Raw genomic sequence first — 23,512 nt, forward strand, 5'->3', positions numbered from 1 at the left:
CGGCCGCCGATAGCAGCTATCCATGCAAAGCCCCATTTGAGTCAGGCTATCTGTGTGCAATTACCAGGCTGTGCATCACAGTAGTTTCAAATGCAAGGGCACACTTATTCACGTGTAATCAGGCCATTGCCCCTCCACTAGCTGTACCACAGTGGCCTTATCTTAAAAGGCATACGCCAGTGGGTAACATGCTCATTTCAATTATTGTGAATGAGAATCAAATAGTGAGACTCACCTAGAGTAAAGGTGCAAAAACTATGTGATCAAAAGTGAAAATTAAGGCCGACTAAATGGGTGGAATCCATTTGCAATATATGCAGCTGTCAGCTGAAACTAGGGGAACAACTAACCATTGCTCATGGGTACTCTTGCCTAGTCAGCTGTAACTAGTGGCAATGGGTTCTGACCATTTGCTGGTTTTCTGCCACCATAGTGTTCTTATGTTGGCCTTCCTACACCAAGATCACCCACGTAAATCAGCAATAAGAACACCTCCCTCCACAGGGAACCTAGACTGCACTAATAACCCTCCTGCTGCTATGTCTGATGCATCCACAGGACTTTAGGAGCCTACATGGCCAAAGTAGTTCTAGGCCAAGCCTTGCCCTGAGTCATGAAACACTGCTCTTACCACACTCTTCCTGGCAAGAGTCAGTGCCTCTACTCTGAAGCCATCACTAAAACATGTCCCTTGTGTCACCTGCTGTTCTCCTTAAGGAGAATTCACAGCCCATTAACCTTACTAATCCAGGTCACTACACCCTAAAGATGATGAAGACACAGGTCCTTCACTGGACCTCTGACCCTCACCAACAGCAGTTAAACTGGGGTCTGTAGCTGCCACCATCCTTGCAGAATAACTGTGCCTTCTAAGGAAACAGCAGCCCACTCAACACTCTGTACTCTCCTGACAGAGAGTCACCTCTGGGTTTTCCAAGCCACATAATCACCCCAGGAACCCTGGCCAACCTGCCCTTTACGAGAACAGGGTTCATGTCCCCCACTCATGCTCTCACAAGCCCCACCATGTCAACTGGATGTGCCGGTGGGCACTGTATAGGCCATGCCTCACCCATGCCCAAATTTGGCCACTTCCCAGCCTCTAAGCAGTGAAGCTGGAAACCAACAAGGGACCCTGAAGATACCTCACTGAAATGTGAAATGTCACCCTGAAAGCACACAGTGCCTCCTTCCACTTCCCTCAGCTGAGCGGCCGCCCTTACCTGCTGTGTCTATGCCTGGCAAACTAGGACTTCTGAGGAGCCTTAGTGCCAAACCCTATGACTGGTACACCTAAAGTGCACCAGGCAGGAGTCTGCTAAAACAGAGCCTCTGAAGTCTTCCCTTCTGACAGCTCAGGGTGGCAGTCCCAAAAATTAGTGTGTAGCACCAACCTGTACTCATGCAAAAGGTCCATTCACTCAGAATGGCACCACCTGGTCTCCTCGTTGTGGCACTGCGGGCACACCCGCCATCTATACCATCATGCCGATGGCTGTATCCACCAGCCAAACCAATGTCTGGCAAGCCAGGACTTTTCTTTGCAGGACTGCAAAGGAAGACCCTCTGCAGCTTGTCCTTCTGACAGCTCGGAGCGACAATCTCTAAAAGACATGCTTCCCTCCCTCCAGATTGATGCTCAGAGTCCGCTCTAAGACTCTGCACCAACCACCCACCTGGCTAGGTCTTGGTGGGCACCTCCACACCCTCCATCTACAGAGCCTCTGTCCCCTGTCCTGGGGTCTGATCTCACAGGATCTACCTGATGGTACACCAGGATGGGCATTGCCACAGCCACCACTTCAAGTTGTGGGTAAAAACTGTCTCTAGTTTGACATCCTTCACTGTTCTTGGGCAGTTGCCAACTCTCCCTTGACAATTTATGATCCACCACTAACCCATTTGTGGAATATAGTGAGTCTTCAACCTGTCTCATGTCTCCTCAGGTGAAGCCAGTGGATAATCTAGAGAAACTAGTGCACTCACTACCTACCCTACGTCCCCTTAAGGGCTACCATTACACCTCTTACCTCAGGAACAATCCCCTTACTCAGCCAGCCACCACTATCGGCCACCCTTTGGGCCATACTTGGACAACTCCCGCTCTCCAACAAATAACTTTTGGAGACAATGGGAACCAAAACTCTTTCTTGCACTACCCTCCACCATTGGAGAATTTTTCAGGGACCACCCTACCCTCATTGTGGGAACTCCTAGGAGTTGCGACTATCACCTGGGTATTCTCCCGTCCCGGCAGAGGGACCTACAATTACACTGATAAGGATAAGGTATTCTTTGCTAGTAAATCTGGGTGTAAGACCGGCAGAGTGCTTACACAAATGGGAAGAGAGTTGTGTAGTTCCTAGGAATCCCCCAGGACCTGGCATTTTGGATAACCTAAATTTGAGGGCTTGGTGTCCAACCGCTTCCTGACACCCCCACATGTTATGTCAGCCGTTAGACCAGCTAGCTCTACAGTGCCAATACACTCCCCTGTATTCTACAGTGGTGTAGGTAGTCTCTGGCATCCACTGAACACGACAACCCTGATTCCTCAGGGATTGTGTAAAACAATACAGTATGTTTCACTCAGAAAATGCACAGGTTGGCAATTAGGACATTTCAATATGAATGTATTGGTCCAGCGACAGCCCCTTCACCTGATGCTTGGGAATGCAGGACCCCATCTCTGCTTCGAGGATGACAGCCCGCAAGGGATGTCAGACCATTGCGTGCCGGAGATTCAGCATGCAGGACCCCAGTCTCAGATTGGATGGAATTCTCCTCTAATTTGTCAGGGGGGAGTGAGGTTCTTTTATACTAAAGTAGTCACTCCAGGTTTTTTTCTAGAATCAATATATTTTCAAAACAATTATGGGTGTTATTAAAACAATGATAAATATTTTGACAGCAATCACCAATGCTTTTCCAAACAAGTGTGATCATGCACAGCTGGCAGTTGGCCAAGGATGAAAATAGTGGTGTGCCTGGGGACATGCTTATGTATGTCAGGTGCAGCAATTGTGAACCTGGTGTCGAAGAGACAGGAGCAAGCTGATCGAGCGGTAATTTCACAGTAATTTCTCAATGTAAAACCTCATTTACCTCTATTAAACCGCTGGAAAGGTGTTGGACCCTAGACACCATGTATTACCTTCAGGAGACTTTACATAAACATGGAAAATAAAATTAAAAATAATATTTAAGCCAATAAAGAGAGTTAGTGAGTATTTTAAAGGGTTTTATTTTCTAGTTAAAAGTTGAGGTTTTCTTACCCTTTATTCATTAGTCAAATATCAATCAGGTTACAGAATTTGGAAAACAGGAAAAATAGAATTAATACAGAACATATTATAGGTTGCATACAAAACATTCAATAAAGGAAGGGAATGAGGAAGTCAAATGTCAATCAGAATTCTTTAAAACAAAGTTCAGGAAAATATGATTCAAGAGTGAATTATGCAAGGCTAATCAATAATTAATAATCATTTAGGAAAACATGCAAAAAAAGTACAATGTACAACATAGCATAATCATGCACTAGTGCAAATTTTCAAAGTGCACACGGTTAATACATACTCAGCTCTAATGTTTTCGATGATTCAGAAAAGGGGGTGGTGATGAACAGATAGCTTTTTATGCAAAATGTGTTTGCCCCGTGTAGTGTTGGTGCATGGTTAATTAATAGACATTATAAGAAGAAGTGTTATGAACTGAATATGCATTGTCTAAATATGCAATAAATCCAAAATCTCTTAAGACAGGAACAGGGAGTGTAGATTACAAGGAAAATGAGCTGGGAAGAAAGAACACATTCCATGATTATTTTCAAAGCTAAAAAGGCCACTGAAATCACTAGTTTTCTATACACTGCACAAACACATGTTAATTTAGCACAATCATTTCAGACTGACTAGGCCTCATTTAATGTCTTTCACTTTGCTTGCACCAAAAGTGTCCCTTTTAAAAGCATTGACTAGGCCTCATTTCATATTTCATGTGCCCATCATCCTACCGGTGAAAGGGATCACCCCACCATAAGGGCGGGGATCCCGTCGCCAGCATTAGGATACGCCCGCCACAGTGGCGGGCGCATCCAGCATTCCTACCATTGTGGCGGGCGGTGCACTCAGCACCACCCGCCACAATGGCAGGAAGGCATGCTGTGCACTTCCATGCACAGCTTGGCAGGCACCACGCGGTGCCTGCCATGCTGTGCATGGAGCTGCTGGGGGGTACCATAGGTACCCCTAATGTTCACCCCCCCCCCCGAGTCCATGGGAACTGACTCCGCATGCCTTTCCGTGGTGGCATTGCCGCCACAGAAAGGCATCTGAAAAAGCCTATTGTAATATGGCTCGCGGTGTCTGATAGACACCGCCACCATATAAACCCTTTCCCACCCCGGTCGCAAGGCGACTGGAGCCGAAAAGCGGCGGAGTCTTTCCGTCCGCCGCGGACCCCCCAGCCATACTAATATGGCGGGGGGTCATTCCGGCTAGGCTGGCGGGTGGATCGTCCCCACCAGGGCGGCGGTGGCTACCTCCGGCCTGGCGGGGGCGATCCGCCGACCATCCTAATGGGGCCCTAAGTTCTAACCTATGATATCTTCACATACCTCTGGAGTGAAACTTTTCAGTAGAACTGTTCCTCTCTGGTTAAAATAACGTTTTTCTCTGGTCAGAATTGGCGCGACTCGCTCTCTACACCCGGAAGAACTGGAATACAGTCTTTTAAATAGTACAATCAGGTGTATTAAGGCGGTCATGTGATTAACGTAGCCAACGTCACCCTACCTACGTGATTTAAAAGCGTGCATCTTTTATTGGTTTAAAATTCACTACTACTATGCGTCACTGGCAATAACTAGACCGTTTCACCTACCTAAATATTACACCAATGTGAATGAACGTGGGGTGCCATGAGTTCTATTATCATAAAAAAGGGACCAGGGACCTCATTTATGAGGCTCTGCGTCACTTTTACGCCGCCGGTACGTCACTTTTTGTGACGCACCAGTGGCGTAAACAATGCGCCTTGTAGCGCCATATTTACAAAGTGACGCATCTAAGTAGATGCGTCACTTTGTACATCCTGTGCCACATTATACCTGCGCCAGGTATAATGTATGCAAGGGGGCGTATTGACGCAAGGAAGGGTCATAGAAGTGAAGCGGTGAAATCTATGACATTTCACTGCGTCACTTTTAGGACACCGTTGCGTCAAAATCTTGCGCCTGCCTCACCGAAGGCGTAAGACTGACGCAGGCCCTTTCACATGGGGCATGGCCAATGTGAAAGGACGCATTGCTGGAGTTGCGTCACTTTTGTGACACACTCCAGCAATGCGTCACTTTTGCGCTTACAGATACGTCAGAAATACTGACGTATCTGTAACTCCTTGCGACATGATGCGTCATACATTAAATATGACGCATCAGGAATGTCTGAAGGAGTGCGCACTGAGAAGTGACGCATCGCTGCTTTCACGCAGCGATGCGTCATTTCTCATAAATGAGGCCCCCTGTGCTTATGAAATGTCATCTGTGAATACTTGAATTTATGATGCATCTAATAGGAGGATTTGAAAAAACATGATGTAGCAAGTTATGTGGGGACTAAATAGCAGTTTCCTATAATTAGTGTAACAGTGGAACCGAATTTCTTTCCTAATAAAGATTTATTGAAAATTTAAAAGGCCAATCCTACTTCACTTGTTTTTGAAAACTAATTATGCTATTTCATTTCATTTAAGACATTTATTTTAAAAGTATCTACTTTCTGACTACTCATAAAATCAAATCAAAATAGTGACATATAATTTGGGCATCATGCGTTCAAATGATCTTATTTTTTGAAGGCAAGTCGTTATTCAGGCCGCATTTGAAAGTATTCAATGAAAAAATCAAAAAAATGAATCTCTTTTTATGAATCTGTTGCCCTCCTTTGTTATCTGGAGTTTTAATTCTCTCTAATATCCGCCAGTGTATATCTTCTGGCTTATAGTTAAACTCAATATAGGGCCTCATTTATGAGGCCTTGCGTCAGTTTTGCGCTTCCGATGCGTCACTTTTTGTGAAGCATCGGTGTAGTAAAACATGCCTCCTGTTGCGCACTATTTACAAAGTGACGCATCTAAGCAGATGCGTCACTTTGTAAACCCCTGCGCTACATTATACCTGCGTCAGGTATAATGTAGGCAGGGGGGCGTACCCCCGCAAAAAGCCTTGTAGAAGTGACGCAGTGAAATCAATGAGATTTCACTGCGTCACTTCTAGGACGCCGTTGTGTCAAAATCTTGCGCCTGCCTCACAGCAGGCATAAGACTGACGCAGGCCCTTTCACAGGGGGCTTGCCCCATGTGAAAGGAAGCATTGCTGGAGTTGCGTCACTTTTTTGACACACTCCAGAAATGCGTCACTTTTGCGCTTACAGATACGTCAGAAATACTGACGTATCTGTAACTCCTTGCGACGTGATGCGTCATACATTAAATATGACGCATCAGGTATGTCGCAAGGAGTGCGCACTGAGAAGTGACGCATCGCTGCTTTCACGCAGCGATGCGTAATTTCTCATAAATGAGGCCCATAGTGTTTAAGCAGAGGGGCGGTCAGCTAAGCTGTTCTGATCGCTGACCTATGCTCTGTAAGCAGGGCCGGACTGGGAACCAAAACCGGCCCTGGCAAAGTGCTCAGCCGCCTCCCCCTCCCCCCGGGGGTGGAGGGGCTGGGGGTTCAGCCGAGCTCTTTGCCAGGGCCGGTTTTTGGCCGATTCTGATTTTGTTACAGGGCCGATTTTGCAGCTAAGCTGCAAAAACGGCCCTGTAACAAAACCGCGACCCAGGGGCCCAAAACCGGCCACCACCCATGCGGCGTACCAGGTGATTGCCTGGTGCCCGCTACGGCCAGTCCGGCCCTGTCTGTAAGTCTAGTTTGAATAGCTCTAGACGTCTCTCCTACATAGCCAAGCTGGCGCGTGCAAAGAAGTAAATAGACCACATTCTGCGTTTTACAGTTCCACATTTCAGACGCTTTAATATTAAAGCCGCTCAGATTCATGTTTTCACCTTTTAGTATGTAATTACATGATTAACATGAGGAACATCTTATTGCTCCTTTGATCGATATGCTTCCATCATTAGTTTTTTGCAAGAAAGAAGGTCCTGTCGCATTTGAGTTAAATCTAGAATGCACAATCATGTCTTTAATATTTTTATTACGACGATGTGCAAAACCTGGTTTTAGATTCATCAAAGTCCCGTTTTGCGAGTCTGTAATAGCGATTCATAAGGAATTAACGACTTGCAAAACGGGATTCATGTAGGAATTGCAAATAATATTGCGATTCCTACATCTTCCTTATTTGCGATTAGCAAATTGCTAATCGCAAATAAGGAATAACTCCCCATTCATTCCTATGGGCCTAAAGGCCCATAGGAATGAATGGGAAGGTATTCCTTATTTGCGATTAGCAATTTGCTAATCGCAAATAAGGATGCGATTTCAAGGGTGCAGGGGTGTCCAAAGGACACCCTGTTACACCCCTGAAATGTGAATTTACACTGATGTTGTGCACACACATGTGCAAAGGACATGTGTGTGTATAACATGCAACTTAGAAAAATGCATTTAAATGCATTTTTCTAAGTTTTTGCTATTTACCACGAGGTTTAACTTTGTGGTAAATAGCGGTCCTAAATTGCGAATTCGCAATTTTTAAATGTTTCATGAATAGCATTTAAGGAATCTCTAATAGAGATTCCTTAAATGCTAATCCTCGCAAATTTGCGAATTCTTTATTAGCGATTTTTGCGTTTGGGATGATGAATCCCAAATGCAAAAATTGCACTCGCAAAGGGCCAGATTCTCAGAATCTGGCCCTTTGCGAGCGCAATTTCCTTTCATGAATCTAGCTGAGAGTGTTTCCTCAAAGAGGGTCGCCTTCACTGGATTGCAACGCGGTTATTAAAGCCTTTCAGTTTCACAATGAATAGGTATGGTGTATATACGTGATCGCGTTTCTTTATAATAAACTCCAACAACTTTATCTGCAGAGGGCTTTGGTACTCAGACTTATGTACTAAACCTTTCAGAGGTTCCATAAAGTTCGGACCTAAGGTGTCGAGAATTGACATATAGGAGTAGAAACTGGCATTATCCGGGTAATATGCGCATCATAAACTTATGTACTTGGGTTTACTCAAAAACTGTCAATATTCAGTCTCAATCCTGTTACTGTTCTGTGGTTACAGTGGATTTCAGGTTTCATACTCGAATTTGTACCCGATTGTCTTGTTGTCTTTTCAATATTTTTGTACGTTGTTTTTTTGATATATGTGAGGTATTTTTCACAAACACTGTGGGCCTTATTTATGAAGGTCTTGCGCCGCCCGGTGCGTCACTTTTAAAATGGGAAAAAGTGACGCACCGGTGGCGCAAGGCCTTCATAAATAAGGCCCAGTGTGTCTTCAATGAATCTAGCTGTATATCTTCTTTTTTTTGTTCCGCGTCACTATTGAGAAGGTGCCAATTGGAATTTATGATCTGTTTGACTCTAGAGTTTAAAGTAGAATGTTTTGTTATACATACTAACTGTGGATCTGCACGGATTTAGTTGGCATTTATAAGGGGGTCTCTATCAAAGAAACGTGCCCTTTTATATGACTCTCTCGCCAGCCAGTGAGGATAACCTCTAGCTAAAAATGTATTTTTCCTCAGGGCAGCTTGAGTGTCAAAATCTGAGATATTGGTGCAATTCCCTCGACCTCTCAGGAATTGTGAGAATGGAATGCTCTGCTTTTGGCAACGAGGGTGATTACTATTGAAGTGTAGAAGTGTGTTTCTAGCTGTTAATTTAACAAACAAATCTACTTCCAACACACCCAGGTTGTGTCTTATGAAAATGTCTAAGAATTCCACCACTTCCGTACTGATATTGGCAGTGAATCTTAAATGTATATTTGTTAAGTTAAGCCAGTCTAGAAATTCTGATAGAGTCTGTTTCCCATCAGTCCAGACAAAGTAGGTAGGTGTAGGTGTGCATCTCTGCCATGAATGCCCTGTGTACTGTTAGTAGACGTGCACATCTGCCATGAACGCCCCGCGTATGGTTAGTACGGTTAGTACGTGTGTTACTCTGCCATGAACGCCCCCGTGTTTGGGTAGTAGGTGTGTACGCCTGCCACGAATTCCCCTCTGTATGGTTTATAGGTGTGCATCTCTGCCATAAATGCCCCTCTGTACAGTTCGTACATGCCCCCCTCTGCCATGAATGCCCCTCTGTACGGTTAGTAGGTGTGTACCTCTGCCATAAATGCCCCTCTGTACAGTTAGTAGGTGCCCCCCTCTGCCATGAATGCCCCTCTGTACGGTTAGTAGGTGCCCCCCTCTGCCATAAATGCCCCTCTGTGCAGTTAGTAGGTGCCCCCCTCTGCCATGAATGCCCCTCTGTACGGTTAGTAGGTGTGTACCTCTGCCATAAATGCCCCTCTGTGCAGTTAGTAGGTGTCCCCCTCTGCCATGAATGCCCCTCTGTACGGTCAGTAGGTGTGCTCCTCTCCCATAAAGGCCCCCGTGTATGGTTAATAGGCGTGAACCTCTGCCATGAATGCCCCTCTGTACTATTAGTAGGCGCCAAACTTTGCCAGGAATACCCCTCTGTATGGGTAGCAGGTGTGCACCTCTGCCATGAATGCCCCAGTGTATGCTTAGTAGGTGTGTACCTCTCTGTCATTAATGCTCCGTGTATGGTTTGTAAGTGTGCACCTATGCCATGAAGGTACCCATGTACTGATAGTAGATGTGCACCTCTGACATGAGTACCCCTGTGTATGGTGGGTAGTTGTGCTTCTCCGTCCTCAAAGCCCCTCGAAGGTGTGCGTCATGAATGCCCTTGTGCATAGTTAAAAGAAGCATAACTCTGCCATGAACGCCCCTGTGTATGGTTAGTTGGTGTGCACCTCTGCTATGAATGCCACCATGTATAGTTCGAAGTTGTGCACCTCTGTCATGAGTGCCCCTGTGTATGGTAGTAAGAATGCAGCTCTGCCATGAATTCCCCCATGCATGGTTAGTAGGTGTGTACCTCTGCCACGAATGACCCGTGTGCATGGTTAGTAGGTGTGCACCTCTGCCGTGAATGCCCCCCTGTACGGTTAGTAGGCATGTAACTCTACAATGAATGCCCCTGTGTATGGTTAGTAGATGTTTACCTCTGCCACGAATGCCCCCATGTATGGTTAGTAGGTGGGCACCTCTGCTATGAATGCTCCCATGTATGGTTAGTAGGTGGGCACCTTTGCCATGAACGCCCCTGCTTATGGTTAGTAGGTGTGTAACTCTGCCATGAACGTCCCCGTGTTTGGGTAGTAGGTGTGTACGTCTGCCATGAATTCCCCTCTGTATGGTTTGTAGGTGCCCACCTCTGCCATAAATGCCCCTCTGTATGGTTAGTAGGTGTGAAGCTCTGCCATGAATGCCCCTGCATGTGGTCAGTAGGTGTGCTCCTCTGCCATGAACGCCCCGTATATGGTTGTTAGGCGTGTACCTCTGCCATGAATGTCCCTCTCTAAGGTTAGTAGGTGTGTACCTCTGCCATGAATGCCCCAGTGTATGATTAGAAGGTGTGCAACTCTACCATGAATGCCCTCCTATATGGTTAGTAGGTGTGCACCTCTGCCATGAATGCCCCTGTGCATGGTTAGTATGTGTGTACCTCTGCCATGAATACCCCCATGTATGGTTAGTAGGCGTGGACCTCTGCCATGAATACCCCCATGTATGGTTAGTAGGCGTGGACCTCTGCCATGAATACCCCCATGTATGGTTAGTAGGCGTGGACCTCTGCCATGAATACCCCCATGTATGGTTAGTAGGCGTGGACCTCTGCCATGAATGCATCTGTGAAAGATTAGTAGATGTGTACCTCTGTCAATAATGCTCAGTTTATGGTTAGTAGGGGTGCATCTCTGCCATGAACGCCCCCATGTATGGTTTAAGATGTGCTCCTGTGCCATGAATGCTCCCATGTACGGTTAGTAGGAGTGCATCTCTGCCATGACTGACCCTGTGTATCGTTAGTAGGTGTGCTCCTGTGCCTTGAATGCCCTGTGTACGCTTAGCAGGTGTACATCTCTGCCATGAATGCCCTGTGTACGGTTAGTAGGTGTGCACCTCTGCCATGAATGCCCTGTGTACGCTTAGCAGGTGTACATCTCTGCCATCAATGACCCTTGTGTATCATTAATAGAAGTGCACCTCTTCCATGAACGCCCCCATGTATGGTTCGTTGGTGTGCTCCTGCGCCATGAATGCCACCGTGCCCCTGTGTATGATTAGTAGGTGTACACCTCTGTCATTAATGCTCCATGTATTGTTAGTAGGTGTACACCTCTGCTATGAATGCCCCTTGAACGGTTAGTAGGTGTGCATCTCTGCCACGAATACTCCCGTGTTTGGTTAGTAGGTGTGCCCATCTACTATGCATGCCCCAGTGTATGGTTAGTAGGTGTAATCCTCTGTCATGAATGCCCCCATGTAATGTTAGGAGGTGTACACCTCTGCCATGAATGCCCCCATCTATCGTTAGTAGGTGTGTACCTCTGCCATGTATAACCCTGTGTATGGTTAGTGGGTGTGCACCTCTGCTATGAATGCCCCCATCCATGGTTAGTAGGTGTGCACCTCTGCCATGTATAACCCTGTGTATGGTTAGTGGGTGCGCACCTCTGCCATGTATAACCCTGTGTATGGTTAGTGGGTGCGCACCTCTGCCATGTATACCCCTGTGCATGGTTAGAGGGTGTGCACCTCTGCTATGAATGCCCCTGTGTACAGTTAGTACATGTGCTCCTGTGCCATGAATGCCCCTGTGTACCGTTAGTAGGCGCCCACCTCAGCTATGAATGCCCCTGTGTACCGTTAGTAGGCGCCCACCTCAGCTATGAATGCCCCTGTGTACAGTTAGTACATGTGCACCTTTGCCACGTATGACCCAGTGTACGGTTAGTAGGTGTGGACCTCTGCCATGAACATCTCGTATCCTGTTATTCTGCTTGGCTTTGTGATCATGCTAATTTACCATACAAACAGAGGGCGAGGGTTGTCTTGTCCCTGGTAATGTAAGACACAGAACCGATTCTGTGACCTGAAAGGCTCCACCAATTGTGCCCATACAATTGGGCAAAATCCACTGTCCATACCCTGGTAGAATCGCAGAAAGAGGTGGTGGGACTGTGCTCTGTGAAGGTTTCATGTGATCGGACCTTTCTTTCTACGTCACAGAGAGGGAGGTCTACTGACCTCTCATGTACATTGATGTTGTATTGTGAACCGACTAAACTTTGCACTGACACTCCATATACATGTAGAGTGCATGTGTGCAGTGAATTCATAGCATGTGTATGCTACTAGAGCTCTGCGTGTAGTATCATTGTGAGTACTGGGACCAGCGGGATCCATATTGGTACACGATGGAGGATGAGAACCGCTCCCCCAAGACAGTCGAACCGTAGCGCCGGCATTCTTGCACCTGAGGGTGAAGTCTCAGACACTATACTGAAGAAATATGGAATCAGAGCTCCCCTTAGAAATTAGTAGGCATATTTATGAGTGGTTTGAATTGCACTTTCAGCATGCAACATGGTGCATGAGCGACACAAGCAAAAAATGCGATTTATTCATTGCTGCATTGCGTTACTCTGCCCTGGGAAGGCGTTACATGGGTGTTCCCCTCCCTGAGCCTTGTTAGGCCTTAGGGACCCCATCGCCGAGGACCATTTCTCAAAATTAAGGGTATGGAGTCTGCACAACCCCTCTCCCCGATCCTCGTATGACCCTGGGGACCCCATCCCAAGGGCCTTATTTTAAGAAAGGGGCAGGGGCCTGCATGGCCCCCCTCCCTGAAACTTAAGAGGCCCTGGAGACCTCATCCCCTGGGCATTTGTTTTTAAATAAAAGGAACGGGGCACTATTAGGCCTTGAAGACCCCATCCCCGATGCCTAATAATGCTTTTTTTTAAATAAAGGCGATGCAGGGGAACGTGTTTTCCCTCTCCATGCCTTGTTTGACCCTACGGATCCCATTTCACAGGGCAATTAAAAACAAAAAAAAGTTAAGGGGAGAGGGCAACATGGCCCTCCGTCCCGGAGGTGTATTAGGACTTGGTGACCTCATCCCCTGGGGCTTTTTCTTAAAATTAGTGGAGGGACCTAATAGCACCCCTCCATGAACTGCTACTTGCCCCAGGACCTCATCCCCCGAGGCATGCATTTTTAAAAGGGGGAGGGGCCTGGTACCCTCCCAGGGCACCTACCATGTACTTGTTTTGGGGCCGCTGGAAAAGCCCCAAGGTCCCTGTGGCCCCGGCGCAAGTCGGCATGGCTTCCACCCTGAGTTAGCAGCTCCTAATGCAGCTCCATCTGGGCGGGAGCAACATTTTGATCTGTTTCCAAATTTTTCAAGCTCCCACCAGCTGGGAGCAGACTTTGTTTGCTCCTACTTGGCATGAGTTTTGAAAATGCTCTATTCCTCACCGGGCCGGTGCAGGCGGGGAAACTAATATTTCCCAGGGGTGAGCTTCCAAGGACAAAGCATGTGAGCCGACCCTGTGGGATGGGGTTCCCAGGGACATTAATGGTTCCAGGAAGGGGTACACGTGCCTCCTCCCCATTTTAAGTATTCTTGGCCTAGAGGTTGGACTCCTTAGGACAATTGAGGTTCAGGGAGGGGTGCTGTGAGGGAGCAAGCTGAAGCAGCTTCAGCCACCGGACGGAAGCAATACTGGCTCCCATGTGGGAACCAGCCGGGTTGCAGGGCCCCTGGTGCTTTCCTTGCAGCTCCCACGTGAAGTCTTATGAGTGCCATGAGAAGGCCCCTGGCATGCACTTATAATGAATTAGGCCCTGGGCATGGAGTACCTGGGACCTCATAGGGCTCAGGGACATGGGCTATGGCAGTGGGGTTTTTAAATAAAAAACTAACAATGGATATTGGGTTCTGTTTATGAGCAAATATTATATGAAGAAATACATTTGTTTATAATCAGAGCCATTTTTTGTCATTTTAACACACTATGTAAAAATGTCCTAGGTTTTGTTTGAGCAGTAGCCTACATTATATATATTCATGATAGAAAGATAGATTTGGTAGTCTGTGTGAGCTGTGTTAACCTATTTTATTAGTTATAAGACCGCCAAGTCAGGTGAGGTTTAACCACCATGGACATGGCGAGGCTAAGCAAAGGGCCTGATTTAGATGTTGGCGGATGGGATACTCAGTCACAACCATGACGAATATCTGTTACAAGTGCGTTATATCCAATGGCACTTCTAATGTGGCGTGTGCGGTACCTTGCTGGGTGGGATATTCTGTCACAAACATGATGAATATCCTGTTACAAGTGCATTATATCCATTGGCACTTCTAATGCGGCGTGCGAGATATCTTGGTGGGTGGGATACTCCGTCACAGACATTACATTACAAACATCCCGTTACAAGTGAATTATATCCAATGGCACTTCTGTTACGGTGGGGGGGGGGGGGGATGTCTTGGATGGGATACTCCGTCACAAACATGACAAATATCCCGTTACAAGTGCATTATCTCCAATGGCACTTGTAATACGGCGGGTGGGATATCTTGGTGGTTGGGATACTCAGTCACAAACATGACGAATATCCCGCCCATCGTATTACAAGTGCATTATATCCTCCGGCACTTGTAATACGGTGGGGGCATATCTTAGTGGATGGAAAACTCAGGCACAACCATGACGAATATTCAGTTCCAAGTACATTATATCCTATGACACTTCTAATACGGCGTGTGGGATATCTTGGCGGATGGGATACCCCGTCACAAACATGACGAATATTCAGTTCCAAGTGCATTATATCTTATAGCACTTCTAATACGGCGGTTGGGCTATCTTGGCGAATGAGGTACTCCATCTCAAACATGACGAATATCCTGTTGTAAGTGCGTTATATCCTATGGCACTTCTAATACGACAGACAGGATATTTGTCACGTTTGTGATGGAGAATCCCATCCGCCAAGATCTAAATCAGGCCCAAAGTCATAATATGGCGAGCGGAGCTCTGGCTGTAAGTCCTCCGTCAGCAACTTTTAGGCAAATACCTAGTCAACAGAGTGGTCCAAGCGCATTGGAGATGGAGGAGGTATGATGGAGCTTTGTCAGTATTACTGCTAACCTATAAATTGGGTGGACTGACAATCACGAGAGCGGACGGATGCACCATCCATTCTTGACGGTCCATACACATCCAACAATACATAATTCGGGTCCTATGTTTGGCGCTAGATGCCAGGACGAGTGACACCAGTAGAGGACACGCTGCTGAAACGCGCAGAGGGTACATGTAATACATGTGAATTGACCACCACGTGCTGTGCAAGAAGAGTGGTGCACTCACTCCCTATGATCCATTTCCATAGTTTCCTCCAGGAACAAGGAAGGATCCCACCCCAGTCCCATAGCTGCCACGTGTACAGTTTAGGTATGTGGGATGTTTCCATGTTTTCTGTGCACTTATGTATATTTTAATTCCTATCTGTGACAATTTGAGTGTCACTACATCAAAAACATTTCTGAGAGCTTATGTCCATGAAATGAGAAATAAATCAGAAATTGCCCAGTTTGTGCAATAAAATGTATCAGAAGTGGTTTTAAAACAGCCTGGAAAGTAGAGGGATCGTGGATAAAATGCAGGGGAGACCAAGGGAGTCAGAGACCCACAACATGGAACATCTTGCCAGCATGTTAGGGACTCTCTGCATCACCCTCCTGGATGTGCATGCCCACATACAAATACAGGCACACAGAATTTGAAATAATGCGAATTGATTTTTTTTTAGGTTTGGTCTTGCAAAATGATGGGGCTGTAGGCATGAATTTAGTGTCAGAACAACATTGCAATCCAGTGGGATAATTGCTCAAATATTGAGAACCAAAAATTACAATTCCCAGAATGCACTATGGAGTTCAGCGACTACTACAACAAACTGGGCCATGCATTTTGCAGATGTATGATCTGTGAACTCATAATCAACTGCATATGTCATCTTCCCATCTGGGTCTCATCTGGCACACAGACTGTTCATGCACCACTGAACTCGTAAACACTTTCCCAGGGAAAAATGCCAGGTCTTTGTTTACGGTTTTGTAGCACACTGTTTTCGGAGAGTGCATGTTCCCAAGGCCTCTCTATTAGGTATAATATGATTTTATAAATGTATCACTATTTTCTTAACCAGAGTGCGAGACCTCTGAACAAATGTTTTGTATTATATTTCTCTTTGTATTTTGCATTATATAAGAAGCCATTTTTGGACATATTATTTCAGCTGAAGCATTCTGTTATGTCATGGTATGTTATTTGTATTTGTAATGTGCACTATCACCCGCATGGGTATCCTGGAGATGAGCAGGTGTGTGTGTGACTAGTCCTGCCTACGGTAGGTTGGTTAACTGAAAAGCCAGTTCTTCAGCTTCTTGTGAAATTAAAGAAGAGGGGAGGAGGCTCTGATGTGGAGTGGGAGGCCGTTCCATGCTTTAGGACCGATGAAAGACAACGACTGCCCTCCTGATCTGGTTCTGTCAATGCGTGGAATGTGTTTAAGTAGGAAGCCCAAGGAGCAGGAGGTGTCTAGGTGGTTGGTGAGAGGAGAGGTCTCAGTTCATGATAGGTGGGCACAGGTTTTATAGTGCCTTGAATGTGTGTGTGAGGAGTTTGAAATGAGCTTGTCTTTAAATCTCATGAAACAAATTCATAAAATACAATTTCTAATGCACATAAATTCAAAACATTTTATAAAACAATATAATCAATTAGCGTTTAACATTTGTAGTCCTAGTTTTACAAATGTTAAACGCTAATTGATTATATTGTTTTATAAAAAAATTTGAATTTATGTGCATTAGAAATTATATTTTATGAATTTGTTTCATGAGATTTTAATATTGCCTCTGTATGAGTTGTTTTTATACATCAAACTGTATTTGTACGAATATATTTTTATGAACAATAAATAATGAACTATATTGCTGCTGTATAAGTGTATGAGTTGGCGTAGGGATCTAGTGGGCCTAAACTGGGTTGGCCGAGACAACTATCTTGGGTTGTCTTAGTTAAGAACGGTTCACCATGTTGAAGCAGGATACAATGACGGCATTGACTTGTGCCGTGATGTCCATTTTCCTTTCAATGATTATTACGAGGTATGGATGTGGGTCCGAGTTTGGCTGTCTACAAGTTGGAGTCTCATGTGAAGTGTCCTGTTAAAATATTACACATTTTTTTTTGTCGATGTTGTGCTCAAGGCAGCTAACCTTAATCCAGTTAGTGACTTTGGTTATGCAGTTGGGGAAATAGTTTCATATTTTGGGGGTCTTGTCCGAAATGGAGAGTATGAGTTGTGTTTCATCACCGTAGGAGAGGATGTTGATGCTATGTGTAAGGGTGGCCTTGGCTATTGTGATCATGTATGCTCTGAAGAGGGTGGGGGCTGAATGAAGAGCCTTGAGGCACTCCACGGATGAGTTTGCAGGTGTCCGAGGTGTTAGATGCCAGGCTGACAGCTCATGTTCTACTCGTTAAGAAGGAGCGGATCCAACAGAGAGTGGGTCTTTGGATGCCAATCTCATGCAGGTACCTGATGAACATGGGGTGGGATACCCAGTCAAATGCTTCAGAGAGGTCTCGGAGAATGAGGTTTGCAGTGTCTCATCTGTGAATGAACATGTTGATGACGTCTGTGGCTGTGATGAGTGCTGTTTCTTTCCTGTGGTTGCGCTTGAATCTGGACTGCGTGATGAAGAGGAGCGGGTGGCTGCTCAGGTGTTTGGTGAGTATTTTCGTTGGTTAGTTTTTCTAAGACCTTTGCTAATTATGGTAAGAGGAAAATTCATCTGTAGTTGGAAAGTGTGGCTAGGTCAGCGGATGGTTTATTGAGCAGTGATGTGAGAGTGGCATGTGTCCAAGTGCAGGACCGGACTGGAAACGCAAACCGTCCCTGGCAATCAAGTCTGACCGGCCGCCGGGGGTAGGGAGTGGATGCTGGCGGGAAACACTGCTGCTGCGTTTGGTACAGGGAGCCAATATTGCAGCACTGCTGAAAAACTGCCCCCCTATAACAAAAATGGTCCCCACAGGTCCAAACCCACCCCCCAACCTTTCAGTCCACCGGGAAAATGCCTGGTGCCCGATACAGCCAGTCCGGCCCTGTCAAGGTGTCCGAGAATGTGACTTAGTTGAAGGGTGTTGTGGATGGGTGGTATTGCTTTGTCAATCAGTAGGAGTCCTTTGGTGAATGCATGTGGGGGCAAGGGTCGGTTGGGCCCACCGAGTGGATGATCTTCATGACAGCAGTGTTTACAATAGTGGTGTTCGGGCCACAAGGTCTGGGTTGGTTGTTCAGCCGTGTGGGGAAGTTGGGTTATGATGGTAAGGAGGTCCAGTTGAGGACTGAATTTGCTATATACGGAGGTGATTTTGCTACAGACTAATTCAGAGAGCTTGTTGCAAAGGTCTTGTGAGGGGGTGATGTTGCTAGAAGTTGCAGGAGGTGCAGTGAAATCTTTGATGATTTCGAAGACTTCCTTGTGGCTGTTAATGCTGACATCAATTGAAGCTATACGTCTTTGGGTTTATTTGAAGATCTCTTTATCTGTAATGTATAGACTTGTTCTCCATTTGTGCTTCAGTTGTCTGCAGTGGTATTTCGTCAGCCTGAGTTTCTCTGTGTACTAGATAACCTGTGACCAGGCTCACTGCCGTTAGGTTGGGCTTGAGGGAGCCAGGGTGTCTGCGCATGCTGAGATCCTGGTTCTTGATGGCTTTCTGCATGTTGCTAGAGTGCTCAGGCCTGTGTGCAAAAGGGCATAAGCCCAGTTCTCTTTTATGGTGCTATACCAGCTACAGTGGGCTGTAGTGAGAGATAGGTATGCTGAAACTGACAATGGCATGGTCAGTCTAGGTCTAAGTTGCTGGCTTCGCAACAGTGTTGTTGTTGATTGAGGAGAAAATCATGTTTAATAGGTGACTTACCATGTTTGTGTGGGTTTGGTAATGTGCTTGGTGAGGTCAAGAATTCAGAGGTTTTCTAGAAGGGCCAGAGAGGTTGGGTTGGTGAGGTATTCTATGTGAAAGTTAATATCTCCAATCAGGAAAAAGGTTCTGAATTTGATGATGAGGGGTGCAACACAGTCCATATTGTCACTGGGGAATGTGTGCAAGATCTTGGTGGTCGGTACATGAGGGTTCCACCATGGTAGAAGTTGTGTTTCTTGAATGTGAGGTGTCCCATGTAGCTGATGGGGGTGGAGGTGGAGGTGGTGCAGTGAATAGTATCTTTCAATATGATGTTTATTCCACCTCTGGGTTTGTGCTGACGGTCTTTCCAGGAGATCTTGTAGCTGGACGAAATGACTGGAGTGATGTCTGGTGCCTTGGTTAGATTTAGCCATGTTTTTGTGAGGAAGTGCAGGTTTGGATGTGTGGTTGTGCAATAGGTCCCATATTTCCATGGCGTGTTTGATGATCAAGTGGGGTTAAGGAGCATGCTTTTGAGTGTGGTATAATGTGTGGGTGGTGTTTGATCTGAGTGAATGTGAGCAGGTGGATAGCTTGTGTGAGTTTGTGAGGTGTGTAGTGTCTTGTAAGTTGGAATAGTGGGACCCTTTTGGTCCATACGATAATGACATAATCATTTGGACGTGACTGTGTGTGCTTAATAAAGTTCAGTTCATATGAGTTAACGGTTGCACTTTGAAGATTCGACATGCACTACAGAGTTTCATGTATGGTGTGCTAATTTTCTTGCTACCGGACTGGGGAGGATGCTACAACTGGCAATCAGATAGGGGAGATGGGGGATCTGTAACACAAAGAAATAAGAGTGCTCTTCCTGAGAGTTTGCAGAGGCCGAGAAAACTGCTCCTGCATGCCACATGTGCCTCAGGCCTCAGTCAAAGTGAAACAGTCGACCGTTGGTGTATGGGGAGTCAAAGCGCTACTCAAGCCAGTGCAAAGCTTTCAAAGAAGGCGAAGCCTTTACAGAAACGTTAACCACAGTCGGCCCAGAACCTGCTGGTAAGGCCAAAAGAACAATACCTGTGCCACCACATACCACTGATCTGTCAAGCATATAGAACGAGAAACGCAGAAGGCAGCGCTAACCAGGAGCAAAAGCACGCCAAAAGCAGAAGTGTTAAGGCACCAAGAAATGCTAAAAGCATTGAATACCAGGTGTGACACAGAAGGTCGAGAACAGTGACAACCATGTACAATCGATAAAACTGCTACTCATGTCCAAAGATGCAAAAAGATGAAAAAAGGCCATGTGGCATCTGATCGGCCGCTAAGACATTATGCAAGCATGTGGCAGGGGCTTAGAGATGGTATGAATGGGGCTGGTCCAAGCGGGTAGCAGATGGTGCTGGAGAGGGTCCTACTCTCACTATTAGTGATGTCCACAACTGGCTATGATGCTGCCGTTTTTCTGAAACCACCACTTCCGTTTGATATTGCCAAAAAGCACAATATTAGCGCCAGATGGACTGCATGGATGAATTATTCGATTATTTCATCAACCTGCTAGAAGAAGCAGATGACAAAAAGATCATCAAATAATTAGAGAACCTTACAGGAGAAGGAATGAAAGAAGGCATCATAAAAAGCTGGAGAAATAATAGACGAGTTTACCGAAAGACTTGAGACCCCCATCAAGCATTGCAAGTTCAATTAATTCAAACATGAAGAATCTATCCACCTTCAAGCCATTGGTGGCTGCCTTTCTGATTCGTTCAGATGATGTATGCTGGGGAGAAGTTCAGTCTGGAGAAAGTGATCATGGCTGCAAGAGCAGATTGATAAGCCGCTGATATGAAGGCTGCAGTAACCCAGAGTGAATCAGCATTAAACATGGAACGTAACCAGAGACACAAGTTCGATGGGCTTGAAGTGATGTCTCTGAATACAATGAAATTGTTTTTCCAATGCAGATTTGCCTTTCATCATGAAATCAGATGTTCCGCCATTGGACAAACATGCAAAGGCTGCAGGAAAGAAAACCATTTCATAACTGTTTGCAAAACAAAAAGAGAAACCAACTGCACCACATTGAGAAGAGAAAATGGATCCCAGAAAATTCCAGAAACCATCTAGCCCCACCTGCCGGACCAAACAGTGACACCAATTAAGGCAAGTGAAAATGAAATGAGATCGATCATCATCAAATTACTCTTCCAAAGGTTCTTCAACGTCATTGTCGAACGATAGTAAAGAATATGGATGTGCGATGAAGATGGTAACTAGTGAAAGACATATGCACATGAGTTTGGTTTCATGCAGAGAAGAGTCCAAATCCAAGCGAGATCACCACACAAATCAACAAAATTCCTGGGGACATTGTACCAAGTTCCGCTAGCGGAGTCTGCGGAGATTTGTTAACTACGCATTCCATTACAAACACAGAATTGCGTTCCTCCACGTAGCGGAGTCATCTACTAAACTGCACCCACAAATGATTTGATAAAGCAACTTAACATGCTAAAAAGCATATAACCAATTCACAAAAGTGAACTTTGAAAATGAAAAATATCAGGCAATGAGAGAGGTGATGATTTTGGCGTTCCCCCTAACCTAGGGGGAGGACCCGTTCCCATGAGGCACAGTGTCAGACTGATTTGCATATGGCCATGTCTGAACTGGGGTGGTGGAGTGAGCTAAAGAATGGTGATGGATTAAACCCAGATCAGTTGACTGGGGGTGAGTGTTTGATTTGTTCAAACGCTCCGTCCATCATCCCCTTTGGTACTGCTTTGTTCGCCCTGAATTGGTAGGGTATGCTCAGACGTGGGTCCCTTGCTCACTCTACCACTGGATTCACGATAGCCTGGCTGATGAGGATTATGAATCCAAATCGGGTCCCAAGATGCTTGTTTCTGGTCCAGAGAAGACATGGCTTGGCAGTTCGGGCTGGACTGTTCCCGTGAGGCACAGGGTCAGACTGATTTGCATATGGCCATGTCTGAAGTGGGATGGTGGAGTGAGCTAAAGAATGGTGATGGATTAAACCCAGATCAGTTGACTTGGGGTGAGTGTTTGATTTGTTCAAACGCTCCGTCCATCATCCCCTTTGTAATTGTAATTGTAATTTAAATTTGTAACGCGCATTATCACCCAGAGGTCTCTAAGTGCTGTCAGAGGGCGCACCTGGACTACGTGGAGAGAGGGGGGAAAGGCTGCTAAGTCGTACCCCATGCTTCCAGGAAGAGCACGGTTTTAAGCTTCTTCCTGAAGGGAAGGAGATTCACTTCCTTGCGTAGACTCACTGGAAGGCTATTCCAGGCGAGGGGGATCGCAGTTTAGAAACGCTCGCCCTCCCATGGAGGACAGTTTAAAGCGGGGGCAGACCAGAAGGGTGGCCTCTGCTGACCGCAATGTCCTACTGGGGACATAGGAGACAATGCGGTCCTTGATATAGCTTGGGGCTTGGTCGTACAGAGATTTGTGTGTAATGCAGAGACCCTTAAATATAATTCTCTGCCTGTTTGGGAGCCAATGGAGATTGCGTAGCAGGGGTGTGGCGTGCGTCCATCTTGTTTTTTTAAAAAATTGTCTTGCTGCGTCGTTCATGACGATTTGTAATCTGGCCAACAATTGTTGAGGGAGGCCAGCGTACAAAGAGTTGCCATAGTCCAGACGCGACAGGATCATTGCTGAAACCGCCCGGCTGAGTGTGGCCAAAGTAAAGAGTTGAGACAGTTTTCGCAGTTGTCTCAGGAGGCCAACACAAGTACCTACGACTGCCGAGACTTGTTGTGTCATAGAAAGTTTGGCATCGATTTTGATTCCCAGGCTTTTCACGGCCACTGCCGGTTCAGGAAAAGGCCCAAGTTCTTTGGCCAGTAGAGGTCATTCCATGGACTGGAAGCTAAGGTAACCGCCAGTACCTCTGTTTTATCAGGGTTTATTTTTAATGAAATTCACTGACATCCAATTAAATATGTTTTGCATTCTTACATATGCTGCTGGAGAGCTGTCAATTTGGATAATGATTTGAGTGTCGTCGGCAATGTTGTAGATCCGGCACTACATCTGGTTTAGTGCAGAGATCAAGGGCTGTAGCTAAGCATTAAAGAGGAGGGGTGAAAGTGCTGAGCCTTGGGGAACTCCGCATGAGAGAGCTGCTGGGTTGAATACCAGATTTGCCAGTTGAACTCTCTGAGAGCGTTTTTTTAGAAATGAAGTGAGCCAGGCATGGGCTGTGCCAGTGAGAGAACAGAACTTAACCCCTAGTACATCAGCACCCTCAATGCTTTCCGAGCAGAGAGTTTCTGTTTTAAAGGAACGGTTCTAGAGGAAGGCAACCCCCACCCCTTCATGCTACCTGCTCTGTTGTGTTGGATGGCCGCAAAGTTAAGTGGCAGAGATGCAACCAGATCTGTGGTAGAGGACTCTTCCAGCCACGTTTCTGTGACCCCTA

At 46.0% G+C, this 23,512-nt stretch overlaps 1 protein-coding gene across 1 annotated transcript in view; it reads left to right on the plus strand.

The window, feature by feature from the left end:
• The window catches only part of LOC144768899 (cell adhesion molecule CEACAM8-like), a 132,511-nt gene that overhangs the window by 22,167 nt on the left and 86,832 nt on the right, over positions 1 to 23,512 (plus strand). The window contains exon 3 of the mRNA XM_078652912.1: positions 17,624 to 17,869. Within this exon, the coding sequence (XP_078509038.1) occupies positions 17,624 to 17,869 (246 nt within the window). The remainder of the gene's footprint in view (positions 1 to 17,623; positions 17,870 to 23,512) is intronic.

Source organism: Lissotriton helveticus, chromosome 7 (assembly GCF_964261635.1).
Source record: "Lissotriton helveticus chromosome 7, aLisHel1.1, whole genome shotgun sequence".
In the NCBI taxonomy this organism is placed as follows: domain Eukaryota; kingdom Metazoa; phylum Chordata; class Amphibia; order Caudata; family Salamandridae; genus Lissotriton; species Lissotriton helveticus.